General features: G+C 44.0%; 7 protein-coding genes across 9 annotated transcripts; 3 read left to right on the top strand and 4 right to left on the bottom strand.

The window, feature by feature from the left end:
- Positions 1 to 1715: 1715 nt before the first annotated feature.
- LOC111075469 (sorting nexin-32) lies at positions 1716 to 4336 on the top strand. Of its 2 annotated transcripts, XM_022368778.2 has the most exons (8): positions 1716 to 1822; positions 2013 to 2396; positions 2457 to 2578; positions 2643 to 3087; positions 3148 to 3330; positions 3598 to 3615; positions 3801 to 3910; positions 3969 to 4336. In XM_022368778.2, exons 1-8 carry the CDS (start codon positions 1817 to 1819, stop codon positions 4060 to 4062), a joined length of 1362 nt encoding a protein of 453 aa, XP_022224470.1. In that variant the 5' UTR covers positions 1716 to 1816; the 3' UTR covers positions 4063 to 4336. The 2 variants fall into 2 exon arrangements, with proteins under 2 accessions (XP_022224470.1, XP_022224480.1); XM_022368788.2 differs by lacking the exon at positions 3598 to 3615.
- Positions 4337 to 4440: 104 nt separating this feature from the next.
- Positions 4441 to 5576, top strand: LOC111075478. The gene is made up of 2 exons (XM_022368799.2): positions 4441 to 4802; positions 4879 to 5576. The coding sequence occupies exons 1-2, from the start codon at positions 4590 to 4592 to the stop codon at positions 5527 to 5529; spliced, it is 864 nt and encodes a 287-aa protein (XP_022224491.1). The 5' UTR covers positions 4441 to 4589; the 3' UTR covers positions 5530 to 5576.
- Positions 5547 to 6357, bottom strand: LOC111075488 (cytidine deaminase). The gene is made up of 2 exons (XM_022368811.2): positions 6072 to 6357; positions 5547 to 6010 (listed from the first exon to the last, which is right to left on the bottom strand). The coding sequence occupies exons 1-2, from the start codon at positions 6319 to 6321 to the stop codon at positions 5574 to 5576; spliced, it is 687 nt and encodes a 228-aa protein (XP_022224503.1). The 5' UTR covers positions 6322 to 6357; the 3' UTR covers positions 5547 to 5573.
- Positions 6358 to 6871: 514 nt separating this feature from the next.
- LOC111075526 (cytidine deaminase) lies at positions 6872 to 7806 on the bottom strand. Its single transcript, XM_022368863.2, has 2 exons — positions 7494 to 7806; positions 6872 to 7431 (listed from the first exon to the last, which is right to left on the bottom strand). Exons 1-2 carry the CDS (start codon positions 7561 to 7563, stop codon positions 6989 to 6991), a joined length of 513 nt encoding a protein of 170 aa, XP_022224555.1. The 5' UTR covers positions 7564 to 7806; the 3' UTR covers positions 6872 to 6988.
- An 89-nt stretch (positions 7807 to 7895) lies between these two features.
- On the bottom strand, positions 7896 to 8728 carry LOC111075534 (cytidine deaminase). The gene is made up of 3 exons (XM_022368876.2): positions 8580 to 8728; positions 8334 to 8526; positions 7896 to 8263 (listed from the first exon to the last, which is right to left on the bottom strand). The coding sequence occupies exons 1-3, from the start codon at positions 8641 to 8643 to the stop codon at positions 8044 to 8046; spliced, it is 477 nt and encodes a 158-aa protein (XP_022224568.1). The 5' UTR covers positions 8644 to 8728; the 3' UTR covers positions 7896 to 8043.
- A 57-nt stretch (positions 8729 to 8785) lies between these two features.
- On the top strand, positions 8786 to 9701 carry LOC111075514 (transmembrane protein 222). 2 transcript variants are annotated; one of them, XM_022368850.2, is made up of 2 exons: positions 8787 to 8934; positions 8999 to 9699. In XM_022368850.2, exon 2 carries the CDS (start codon positions 9058 to 9060, stop codon positions 9568 to 9570), a length of 513 nt encoding a protein of 170 aa, XP_022224542.1. In that variant the 5' UTR covers positions 8787 to 8934; positions 8999 to 9057; the 3' UTR covers positions 9571 to 9699. The 2 variants fall into 2 exon arrangements, with proteins under 2 accessions (XP_022224533.1, XP_022224542.1); XM_022368841.2 differs by having other exon boundaries at positions 8786 to 9701.
- Positions 9625 to 10262, bottom strand: LOC111075541 (RNA polymerase II transcriptional coactivator). The gene is made up of 2 exons (XM_022368889.2): positions 10118 to 10262; positions 9625 to 10059 (listed from the first exon to the last, which is right to left on the bottom strand). Exons 1-2 carry the CDS (start codon positions 10178 to 10180, stop codon positions 9769 to 9771), a joined length of 354 nt encoding a protein of 117 aa, XP_022224581.1. The 5' UTR covers positions 10181 to 10262; the 3' UTR covers positions 9625 to 9768.
- Between the last annotated feature and the right edge of the window lie 118 nt (positions 10263 to 10380).

The following is a 10380-nucleotide window of genomic DNA, read 5'->3' as shown; positions in this document are numbered from 1 at the left end:
AAGGTATCGCTCATTAAAATCTATGGAGAGACTTTGGAGCTAAAATTCGTTAACCAAACCTAAAATATGGAAAAAAAGAACAAAAAATACCTTTTGGAAGGTTGCGGGCCAAACTGCCCATTGGGAACAAAGGAGCGCGATCAGGTACCAAATGTACAACCCTTGTTCGTTTGCTTTGTTCCCAATTGGCAGTTGGGCCCGCCGCCTTCAAAAAGGTATTTTTTGTTCGACTTTTCCTGAGTTTTCAAAGTCAAAATTTCGTAAAAAATACCGCACAAAAATCATCATTTTTGCATTTCAATGCTTTATATTTCCCAGACGGTAAGCTGTAATCACAAAGTGTTTGGGCTCAACTTCTAGCTGTTTTAATTATCTTTTAAAAATAGCAAAGTTCTTTACAACCAGACGTAAGATACTAGAGTTATGTGAAAAAAACAAGCGCTACCTCTGAAAAAAGCTTAAAAAAAAAATACCAGTTTTCAAAAATTCTATAAAAAAAAGTTCTGCCATAGAAAAAAAAAAAATATCATCAAACCATTTCTAAGCCCCAAATCTTTCGTTTTGTTCCTTGAGGAAAAATCGTGTTGACTAGTGTAATCAATAACTAATAAAAAAACTTATGTATATCTATTTTTGAGTTCATTTATTTGTATGAGATACTACCTAACGTCTTCCAGCTTCATGAACACTCCTGCAAATTTTGCTAAAAATATTGGAGTTTCCTCTTCGTTGTTTAGCTCCGGTACGTGCCCGGCTGCTAACAAACTGATCTCGCTCTGCAGACATGTCTGGATCTCCAGGTCGTCAGTATTGAGATTGGGTAGACTTATTTCGTCAGACGGGCACAGTCCGAAAAACTTTTCCAACAGCAGTCTCAAGCTCCTAAGTATGCGTGCTCCCCTGCATTTCCATTTGCTGCATTGCCGTCGCCTATCACGGCCAATACGTTTTTGGACAAACCTTTTCCGTGCACCATGAACTAAAATGTTTTTTTTTTTAGTGGCCTTTCTGGTTTTTCAAAGAAATCAGTCATTTTAGATTGTTTAGTGGCTTTTAAAGCTTCTTTGTAACGCTCTTTATGAGGTAAAAGTATTTTTTCCAACTCCCTTAAATCGTCTTTTGATGAGCGGATCAGAATTTTTAAAGCACTAAAACTATTCGGTAAAACCAAAATTACAATTCCCTTTCGTTTGTATTTGCATTTATATATTTTTTGGCCTAGTGCTACAAGTAAAACTTATTTTTAATGCACTAGTCACAGAAGAGTTATAGTTACAATTACAATATTTAATCTTATTTATCTTATCCTTTTCTTATTTGTAAGGCCCCAAATCTGTTAGAACAATTTTTGTTTTATTCACTGCGTACAAAAACACACTAAGGCATAATTGACAAAAAAAATGAACTTCGATATTTTGCAATCGTGTAAGAAAGAGGTCTTGAGCGTGCTAAAAAGGAAAAGGCAGCAAATTTATAGCCGTGTAAGACCGAGTTGTATTAAAAGAGTTCGTGTTAAGCGAGGGCCAGGACCTTCCTTCGAAAATAACTTCCGACATTGTGTTCTGGTAATAACAGTCATCATGCAATATTGTCATACCATTATGACAAAAAAAATGTTTGACGATATGTTTGATATATCGTAAGAAATATCGGAAAATATCGCTTTAAATTTTTATATCATTATCAACTTAAGTATCGCATTCCAGTATCGATATACTATAAATATTAGCATATCGATATCGATACTGCCGAGTAATTTATAAAAATAATTATTGTTTTTAGCCCCAATTAAATTGTTATAATTCACATTTACAAAATGATGGTAAGCTGCTGCCCCAGTAAGATATTCATCCTTGTGTTAATCCAAAAAAAAGCGATAAAAAGTGCTGAGAATGCATTCTGAACTAAATTCAAATGACGCCTCACACGCACACAAAGAAAATGCTTATCAACAAAAATATGGGCGTATGTAATTGGAATTTGTGTGTATTTGTTGTTTATTGCACTTGTAGGACGGCACGGATGAGTCAAATATACTAAACAGTCCCTCCTCGACCAACAATGGGGCAACCCTGGAGATAGCCTCGCCCACAAATCCACTGGCAGGACCCCCGCCGCCAGCAACAGGAACAGCAACAAATGGCAGCGGCTCGGCCACATCGCCGGACAGCTCGGCCTCCTCGGCCCCAGTGACACCCGCCGCGCTGGGTGAGAATGCCCTGCATGTGGAGATCTCTGATGCGCTGAGCGAGAAGGAGAAAGTAAAGTTCACGGTGCATACGCGTACAACGCTGCCAGGATTCACGAAAAAGGACAACAATGTGGTGCGGCAGCACGAGGAATTTGTGTGGCTGCACGATCGCATCGAGGAGAACGAAGACTATGCGGGCTACATTGTGAGTTCACTTATAGAAAACGAGAGACGCTGAACAAAACACTAATTGATGGCATTTTAGATTCCCCCCTGTCCACCACGTCCGGACTTTGATGCCTCGCGTGAGAAACTACAGCGGCTGGGCGAGGGTGAGGGCAATATGACCAAAGAGGAGTTTAAGAAAATGAAATCCGAACTGGAGGCGTAAGTGTAATCAACATTTTCCTATTAAAACTAAACTCATTCCTGTTGTTTATTTTGTCTACAGCGAGTACTTGGCCACCTTTAAGAAGACGGTGGCCATGCACGAGGTGTTTCTGCGTCGCCTGGCCAGTCATCCCGTCTTTCGTGTGGATCAGCATTTGAAAGTCTTTCTCGAATACGATCAGGATCTGTGTGCCAAGCCGCGCAAGAAGATGGCCATCTTTGGTGGCTTTGTCAAGTCTCTGGGCAAGACCACAGATGAAATTCTGTTAAGCGCCACAGTGCGCGATGTGAATGACTTTTTTGAGAATGAATTGCAGTTCCTCACCGAATACCATGGGCATTTGCGTGAGGCTGCGCTACGCACCGAGAAGATGACACAGCGCCACAAGGATGTGGGCGATTCGCATCAGAAAATCTCGAATGCTCTCACCCAATTGTCCACCACAGAGAAGGGAAACGTGGAGACATTTGTGGCCAAGACAGCAGAGATATTTGAACGCGTCAAGGTAATTGTCTATTATCTCTAAATCCTTTTATTTCCCATTTAAACCCTACCTTTATTTTAGAATCTGGAAACCCGTGTGGCCAGTGATCAGGACCTGAAGCTGGGCGACACTTTGCGCTACTATCAACGGGACAGTGATGCGGCCAAGGCACTGCTTATACGACGCCTGCGGTGCCTGGCCGCCTACGAGACGGCCAATCGCAATCTGGAGAAGGCACGCTCCAAGAACAAGGATGTTCATGCGGTAAGCATTTTGGGGAGGGTAGTGGCATAATCTCTCTATACACTTACAAGTGCAATTGTTTTGCCCTAACAAAAAGTTTTGCAGCGGGTCAAATAATTCACACGCTTCACTAATTATATAAAACAAAAAAACAAATTGTATTTTCCCTTTCACAAAAATATTACACATTCTGCTCTGACTCTCCGCCTCTCTGCCTCTGCTGTCTTCCCTCCTCCTCTGTCACTCTTTGTGCGTGTGTTTATTGTGGTTCATTGTGTCGTTCTGCAGCCTTTGGAGGTGCAAGAGGTATTTGGCATTTAACGTTTTTATATCGTGTACTCTTCAACCAATTAGTAGATGTGTATGCCGACCCCCACTTAAACGCTGCATGTCCTTACACCTTTATGGCACCCTATAGCATGTCTTGTTGTGGCGCAAACTTGCCTTTGATTAGAAATCCCATTAATTCTTTTAATTTGCTTAACATTTAGGCTGAAACTGCTCAGGCGGAGGCTTGTGAGAAATTTGAATCGATGTCTGCCTGCGGCAAGGAAGAGTTGATTGGCTTTCGCAATCGTCGTGTGGCAGCCATCAAAAAGAGGTAACTACATTATAGTTTTCCGTAAAGTTTCCTTATGACAATTCACTCTTATTTGCAGTCTCGTGGAGCTCTCTGAACTGGAGATCAAGCATGCCAAAACCCAATATGAATATCTGCGTCAATCGCTTATCTCCATCAAGGAGATTGCCTGAGGCACTGGCTAAGAGTCATTCGCACATTGTTTTTCACATTGCCACGCAACCGCTCCCCCCCCCCCACCCTTACATGAAGATGAAGTAAATCAATTGTTTAATTGCTAAGCAAACAGTTTATTATTACACGGGCAGCAGTAACGGTATAGCTGTCGAGCGCCCTTTTATTTGTATTTTGTATTAACGAATATTCAATTTGTTTTGTGAAACAGAGCGCTTTTATATTTGTCTACCGAGCATTCCTCTCCATAAACTACAACACACATAAATCTACGGTATAATCTCTATTGTATTTTAAAACTGAATTATATAAAACGTGAATTATTATTGTACAGAAAAACGCAACCAGCTGTTTGTTAGCTGTCAATAGGTTGTATTTATTTTATATTGCTTGGAACCGGTAGCCCCTGGCAACACAGCAGAAAAGAAACGTTCCAAAATTTAGCTTAACAAGAAGAACACTCCAAATTGTTTTCCACGCTTTATTCAGTTTAGTTTTTTTTCGGTTAGGCATATCCTCTTTAGCCATGGATGATTTTGGTTGTTACGATTATAAGCAGCCGGCCAGCACCAATGTGGCGGATATGCGCACCTCCACTTATCGCGGCCATCGCCTTATCACAGATCTACGCATGGGCAACAAACTGAATGCCAAGATCTGTAGCCACAGCAATTATGTGCGGGATCCGCTGATGCATGACAAGCAGTATACCGAATATGGAGCCAACTATGAGTGGCAGGTAAGTTTCAGGTGACCAGAAGCTTATTTTCCATAGTTAATGAACCCCCCCCACCCCTCCTTAATTCTCTTTTTAGTATGGCGATCCAAATATTTTGCGCAATCCATCGCTCAACATGAAATCACAGTACATGAAACCGTTCGAGCAGGGACATTTGCGTTTTATTAAACGCAAAATAAAACCCATTAGCAGCGTTACTCAGGACACCTTTGTGGAGAAAACATTGCCAGTGGATGTGGTTCCCATACGCAATGCCATGCCAACGCCTGTGGAGGCCACCAAACTGATTATCGATCGCTCCAAGATTGGGTTTAGCAAGTACACAGATCCCTCGGCCACCACCTACAATCTGTCGTACGTTCGATATCCACCCAATGAGCTAATGGGTGGCATAGCTGCCAACGATAATGTGACATTCTGGAACTGGTCGGAAAAGTTTACGCCCGCGAAGAAGGTCGCCCGCTATCCGGATGCCACAATGTGCGATGACTTCCCGGCCAAGGACTGTCCCAAGCGTCGCTGCGAGTTCCAGAATACAACCAAATCGGTGCCACATACGGGCATGAGCACAGAAGTGCGCGAAAACTACACCGATCCTCAGTTCCGCGCCATGAAATTCAATGTGGAAGTGAAGCCCCTGATGGTGTACGAGGCCATTACACCGTTTGCCAAGAAGAGCGAGTATGCCATCTACGGTTCGGGCGAACCCGTGGTGAAATATGTTTAAGGCTCGAGACACTTAAATTTATGTTGACGATTAAAGTTATTGCTTTATTCGAATGTACTGAAGCTGTAGGGCAACAGGCGATACACAGAGGTGACCAGCACCTCATCTTCGTCCTCAATGGCTGGAATGGCATCGGCCCTCTCCGGTCCCGGCGCCTTGGCTATGTAGATGGGGAAATCTTTGCAGGCAAACTCGCGTATAAACTGACGGCACACGCCGCATGGCATGGTGAAACCCTTGGGATGATAGGCCACCACTGCACCCGCTGTGTACGTCATTTGACCCTCGCTCACACCTTTGGCCAGGGCCGTGCGTTCGGCACAGCAGCCCGGCGTAAAGGCCACATTCTCAATGTTACAGCCGGAATAGACGTAGCCGCACTTGGAACGAAAGGAGGCGCCCACCGGAAACTTGCTATATGGCACATAGGCATCCTTGCGCGCGGCCAGAGCAGACTCTAGCAGCTCTCTGGCATCTTCAGCTGTGTTAATGCGAGACATTATTTTTTCTATAGAGGGTTCACTGCTCTCCTCTTTACTCACTTAAACGACAGAATGGTATGGTGTATTCCTCCAGAATCTTTTGATGTGGCAGATTCGTCGAATCACACACCCGTCCACGTTTTCCCATCTCAGCTTGTTTGCCCTCTCGTCGGCTTATCTCGCATTCCAATTCATTCAGAGTCTTCATGTGGGTCTTGAGAGTCTTCTTTAGCTGTCGCCGCTTCAGCTCGTTCTTCATCTCGTCCAGACATTTCATGTATTTCTTCAGCAATTTGCGTTTATCAGACATGATTTAAAATTTTAAAATTTAACTTTTGTTTTTTTCTATAAAGCCTAAAAGGGAATACTGGAATTTGTGGAGAAAGTAAAAAATGATAGACAAGGGAAAGAGCAAGCAGATTGCTATGATTAGAAAGCCTTCGAAAACGGTTATTCCCCTAGATTTAGCTTCGTTTTTTTTTATAAATATTTCTGTGCACCTTTAGGATTCATTTAATACGGCTATTACATATTTATTTTAACGGGCATTCCCGTAGTTTCAGCTTAGTGTTTTTTCTAAGAATTCTTTTGTTTTGCTTTGTTTTTATCTAGGAATTTTGATGCACTTTTTGGATCGATTTATGGCGGGTCTTATATACATATATTTTTTAACGGGTATTCCCCTAGATTAAGCTTTGTTTTTATCTGGTTATTTCTATGCACTTTTTGGATTGATTTATTACGAGTATAACATTTTTTTTGGGAAGGTTTTGTTATCAGTTTAATCAACAAATATATGGCCCATTCAAAGTATTATCTTCAATCTGTTATTCCAGTCCACACTCATGTTGAATAGTGTAATTTTCTTTATTTCAAATGATTAGATTGTAAAGATATAGATTAATTTTGATTATGGGGGGGCAGCTTCGAAGCTCTTCGCTTGTACCACGGGTTCTCCTCTCTCCGACGACTAACGACTACTTTCTATACGTGCGAAAACTGCTCGGCAACAGATTAAAAATTGATGTGCACAGCACGGGATCATCACTGCGCATGGGTTCCTCTTTATTTGCAATCCTCTCATCAATGGCCTGGGCTATGTAGATGGGTATATCGCTGGTGGCAAACTCCCGTATAAACTGCCGACACACGCCGCAGGGTGTGGTAAATACATCCTGTTCATAAGCCAAGACAGCACCCATCGAGAACTCGGTGGCACCCTCGCTCACGGCCTTTGTGAGGGCTGTGCGTTCGGCGCAGGAACACGGCGTAAATGCAGCATTCTCCACATTGCAGCCGGTGAAGATTTGATTGCTGACGGTGGCCCGAAATGCTGCACCCACCTTGAACCCACTGTATGGAGCATAGGCACGCTGACGCACTGCAGAGGCGGCCAGCAGTAGCTCTTGTACGGCGGAATCTGCAAGCCAAAATTTCACTGAAAATACACCACAGTTTTGCGGGAAGGAAGGGAATTCTTACCAAGACTGCCATATGTAACCACCTCTTCGGTTTTTTCGGGGCGGGCAAAGTTCTCCAACAGATGCGACATGATTATTATTTAATATTTTTTTTGGAGGAGTCTGGCTGGTCGTCAAAATGATATTAATAGCAAAATTGGCTGCGCGCGGTTCCGTGTTTCTCCTTCGAATGTCCGCTGGCAAATGGACGGTTTGTGGTGACGCTGCCGCCCAACGTTAACAATGGTTATGGCTGATTATTCTGTGCGTTTTGTTTTTATGGTGGTGGCAAAAATAAACACTTTGCCAGCATAGAGGGAGAGTCTCCGAGAGAGGGAGAGCGCTTCTTGATAAGAGCCGCAAGAGCGCCACACCAAAACGATCGATCGATCGATCGCTGGGAAAAGTGAAAACAACAAACAGATGCGATGCCACTCTTTTCAGCAGTAGTTCAATCAACAAGAGGGTAGGGGGGTGGATTTACACATAACAAAGTGGGAATTACACATAAAAGTATTGCACTTAAAACCGATGATGCCTCTGGCTTTCAGTTCATCCCCGTTGCCTGTCCATTATTTGCCATTGAGAAAGCGGAAACCGTTGGGCAGCAATTGGAGCACACTGGTGCAGAGGACACGCAACGGCAAATTGGTTGGCTGCGCAGCGTACAATGGGATGTCCTTGCCATTGACAAACTCCGACAAAAATTGGCGGCAAACGCCGCAGGGCGTGGTAAAGCCATTGTCCTGTTGGGCCACCACAGCACAGGCCACAAAGTCGCGCTTGCCCTCGCTGCAAAGATTCGAGAAATAACATATATGTACTTGTTGTTCCATTGCTCCATTGACATAAATATAATCACCTAATGGCCTTGACGGCAGCTGTGCGTTCGGCACAAATGCTAGCTGCGTAGGCGCCGTTTTCTATGTTGCAGCCCGTGTAGATGGAGCCATCACTGGTGCGTAGAGCAGCACCCACAGCAAAGTTGCTATACGGACAATATGCCTGTTTCCTGGCCTCCGCTGCGGCACGAATTAGCTCCTGCACCGATGGATCTGCAAAAGGAAACCATTTAGTGCGTGCCCTGCTACGTTTGTCGCAATCTTACCTAAGCTATCATGCTCTTGCACATTGAGCTCGTCTCTTGCGCCATTTATGAACACCTGTGTCATTGCTAAGACCTTTCAATTTCAATTACAAGTTGTCCAACCAGAAACGAAACCTCCTCCCCACGGCCACAGTATCAACAACAGCTGTTCGCTGTATAGCATTTTCCAACACTGTCAAAGTAAATATCAATGTGTGTGTTTTGTTTGTACATCAATTAACACACGCACACTCCTCGCAAGCGTATGTGTGTTAGCGCTTGTACTGCTTTATTTTCATCTTATCATAAAAGTTTACTCACAATCGGGAAATTTCGATCAATAAGTAGCATTCCGGCCTCAAATTAATTAGTGAGCGTGAGTGACTGTAGTTGGTGGTTTGTTGTTCATACTTTAGTTTAAATAATGCCGTCGCCGTCAGAGTCCAGCCCCACAAATCACGAGCACCAGAGACAGACGTCGGAGGACATCACGGTGACCATGGGTGGAGTAGCAGAACGATTGCCGCCCGTCAACAAGGATGATAATCGCTATCCCTACTGCATTGTGTGGACCCCCATTCCAGTGTTGACATGGATCCTTCCCATGATCGGTCACATGGGCATTTGCACCTCCAACGGTGTGATACGCGACTTTGCTGGAGCCTATTTTGTTTCCGAGGACCAGATGGCCTTTGGAAATCCAACGCGCTACTTGCGCCTGCATCCGAAATACGCCCAGGGCGGCACCAATGCCTGGGACGAAGCCGTGTCCAAAGCCTCCGTTTTGTACGGCACGAGGATACACAACATTTTCTGCGACAACTGCCACTCGCATGTGGCAACGGCTCTCAACAATATGCGCTACAAAAACAGCAGCAGCTGGAACATGATCATTCTCAGTATGTGGCTCTTTGTCTGCGGGCGTTACACTAGCATCTGGGGCATACTCAAGACGTGGCTGCCGTTTGCCATCCTCGTCACCATTATTGTTCTGCTGGCGGTTTACTTTTAGTGTGAGTGCTGCGGGCGGAATGGGGCGTCTTTCCAATGGTTATTCTAATTGTTATTGCTATGTCTAAGATATCTTTTATTTGTATTTCTTCGTAGTTACAAAATAAATGTATGTACTTTAACGTTAGTTAAACAAAACTCTATCTGCTATGACTCAGCGCTATCATTTTTTCGGGTACGCGCACGCACGTACGGTATATTAGTTTTCGACAGCTTTTGTGATTTCGTCGGCGTGCTCAAGCAGTTTTTTCCACTGCAGTATCGACAGGCAGATGCCTTTCTTGCCCGGCAACGTTTCACCGTTCTTCTCGTAGAACTCACGGATGTCGACCATTTTGCGGCCACGGAACTCGTTGATGCGTACCTGACGCATTCTCTCCAGCGTCCAGGTGGTGGTCTCCCCATCTCCGCCACCACCAGAGACAGGCTTTTTGGCCGCGGCTGCGGGTGCTGCAGATTCCTTGGCTTTCTTGCTTGCCGGCTGGTTGCGCTGTGTGGCAAACAAGTGTTTAGAAGAATATTTATGAATAGATTAATGGTTAACATACGTCTTCGGGGCCGCTGTCACTGCCGGACGACGAGGATTGTTGCTTCTTCTTTATTTTCGGCATTATTAGTTGATTTTATTCAGAGATTTGCAATAAAATGAAAAATTCGCGCTAATTTGACAGTAAGTGTTGCGAAGCACCGCTGGGTGCAGTAGTGGTGTGGTAGTAGTAACGAAAACAGCAGTATTGCCAAATCTGATTTTTTCCAGCCGGATCTAGCTGTTTTTAAAGCAATATTAAATCAGTGAAATCGTCGATATGCG

This window comes from Drosophila obscura, unplaced genomic scaffold, assembly GCF_018151105.1.
Source record: "Drosophila obscura isolate BZ-5 IFL unplaced genomic scaffold, ASM1815110v1 contig_200, whole genome shotgun sequence".
Classification (NCBI taxonomy): domain Eukaryota; kingdom Metazoa; phylum Arthropoda; class Insecta; order Diptera; family Drosophilidae; genus Drosophila; species Drosophila obscura.
Note: the sequence above shows the minus strand (reverse complement) of the source record. Positions and strands in the feature narration are given on the sequence as shown.

Excerpts from the sequence above, each read along its gene's own strand:
- LOC111075469 (XM_022368778.2), top strand. Across the intron at positions 2,397-2,456 it reads AAGACTATGCGGGCTACATT|ATTCCCCCCTGTCCACCACG; the intron begins GTGAGTTCACTT and ends ATGGCATTTTAG. Across the intron at positions 2,579-2,642 it reads ATGAAATCCGAACTGGAGGC|CGAGTACTTGGCCACCTTTA; the intron begins GTAAGTGTAATC and ends TTTTGTCTACAG.
- LOC111075478 (XM_022368799.2), top strand. The coding sequence starts at position 4,590 with ATGGATGATTTTGGTTGTTACGATTATAAGCAGCCGGCCAGCACCAAT. Across the intron at positions 4,803-4,878 it reads GAGCCAACTATGAGTGGCAG|TATGGCGATCCAAATATTTT; the intron begins GTAAGTTTCAGG and ends TTCTCTTTTTAG.
- LOC111075488 (XM_022368811.2), bottom strand. The coding sequence starts at position 6,321 with ATGTCTGATAAACGCAAATTGCTGAAGAAATACATGAAATGTCTGGAC. Across the intron at positions 6,011-6,071 it reads CATACCATTCTGTCGTTTAA|CTGAAGATGCCAGAGAGCTG; the intron begins GTGAGTAAAGAG and ends GCATTAACACAG.
- LOC111075526 (XM_022368863.2), bottom strand. The coding sequence starts at position 7,563 with ATGTCGCATCTGTTGGAGAACTTTGCCCGCCCCGAAAAAACCGAAGAG. Across the intron at positions 7,432-7,493 it reads GGTTACATATGGCAGTCTTG|ATTCCGCCGTACAAGAGCTA; the intron begins GTAAGAATTCCC and ends TTTGGCTTGCAG.
- LOC111075534 (XM_022368876.2), bottom strand. The coding sequence starts at position 8,643 with ATGACACAGGTGTTCATAAATGGCGCAAGAGACGAGCTCAATGTGCAA. Across the intron at positions 8,527-8,579 it reads GCAAGAGCATGATAGCTTAG|ATCCATCGGTGCAGGAGCTA; the intron begins GTAAGATTGCGA and ends TTCCTTTTGCAG. Across the intron at positions 8,264-8,333 it reads GCTGCCGTCAAGGCCATTAG|CGAGGGCAAGCGCGACTTTG; the intron begins GTGATTATATTT and ends GAATCTTTGCAG.
- LOC111075514 (XM_022368841.2), top strand. The coding sequence starts at position 8,983 with ATGCCGTCGCCGTCAGAGTCCAGCCCCACAAATCACGAGCACCAGAGA.
- LOC111075541 (XM_022368889.2), bottom strand. The coding sequence starts at position 10,180 with ATGCCGAAAATAAAGAAGAAGCAACAATCCTCGTCGTCCGGCAGTGAC. Across the intron at positions 10,060-10,117 it reads GTGACAGCGGCCCCGAAGAC|CGCAACCAGCCGGCAAGCAA; the intron begins GTATGTTAACCA and ends TTTGCCACACAG.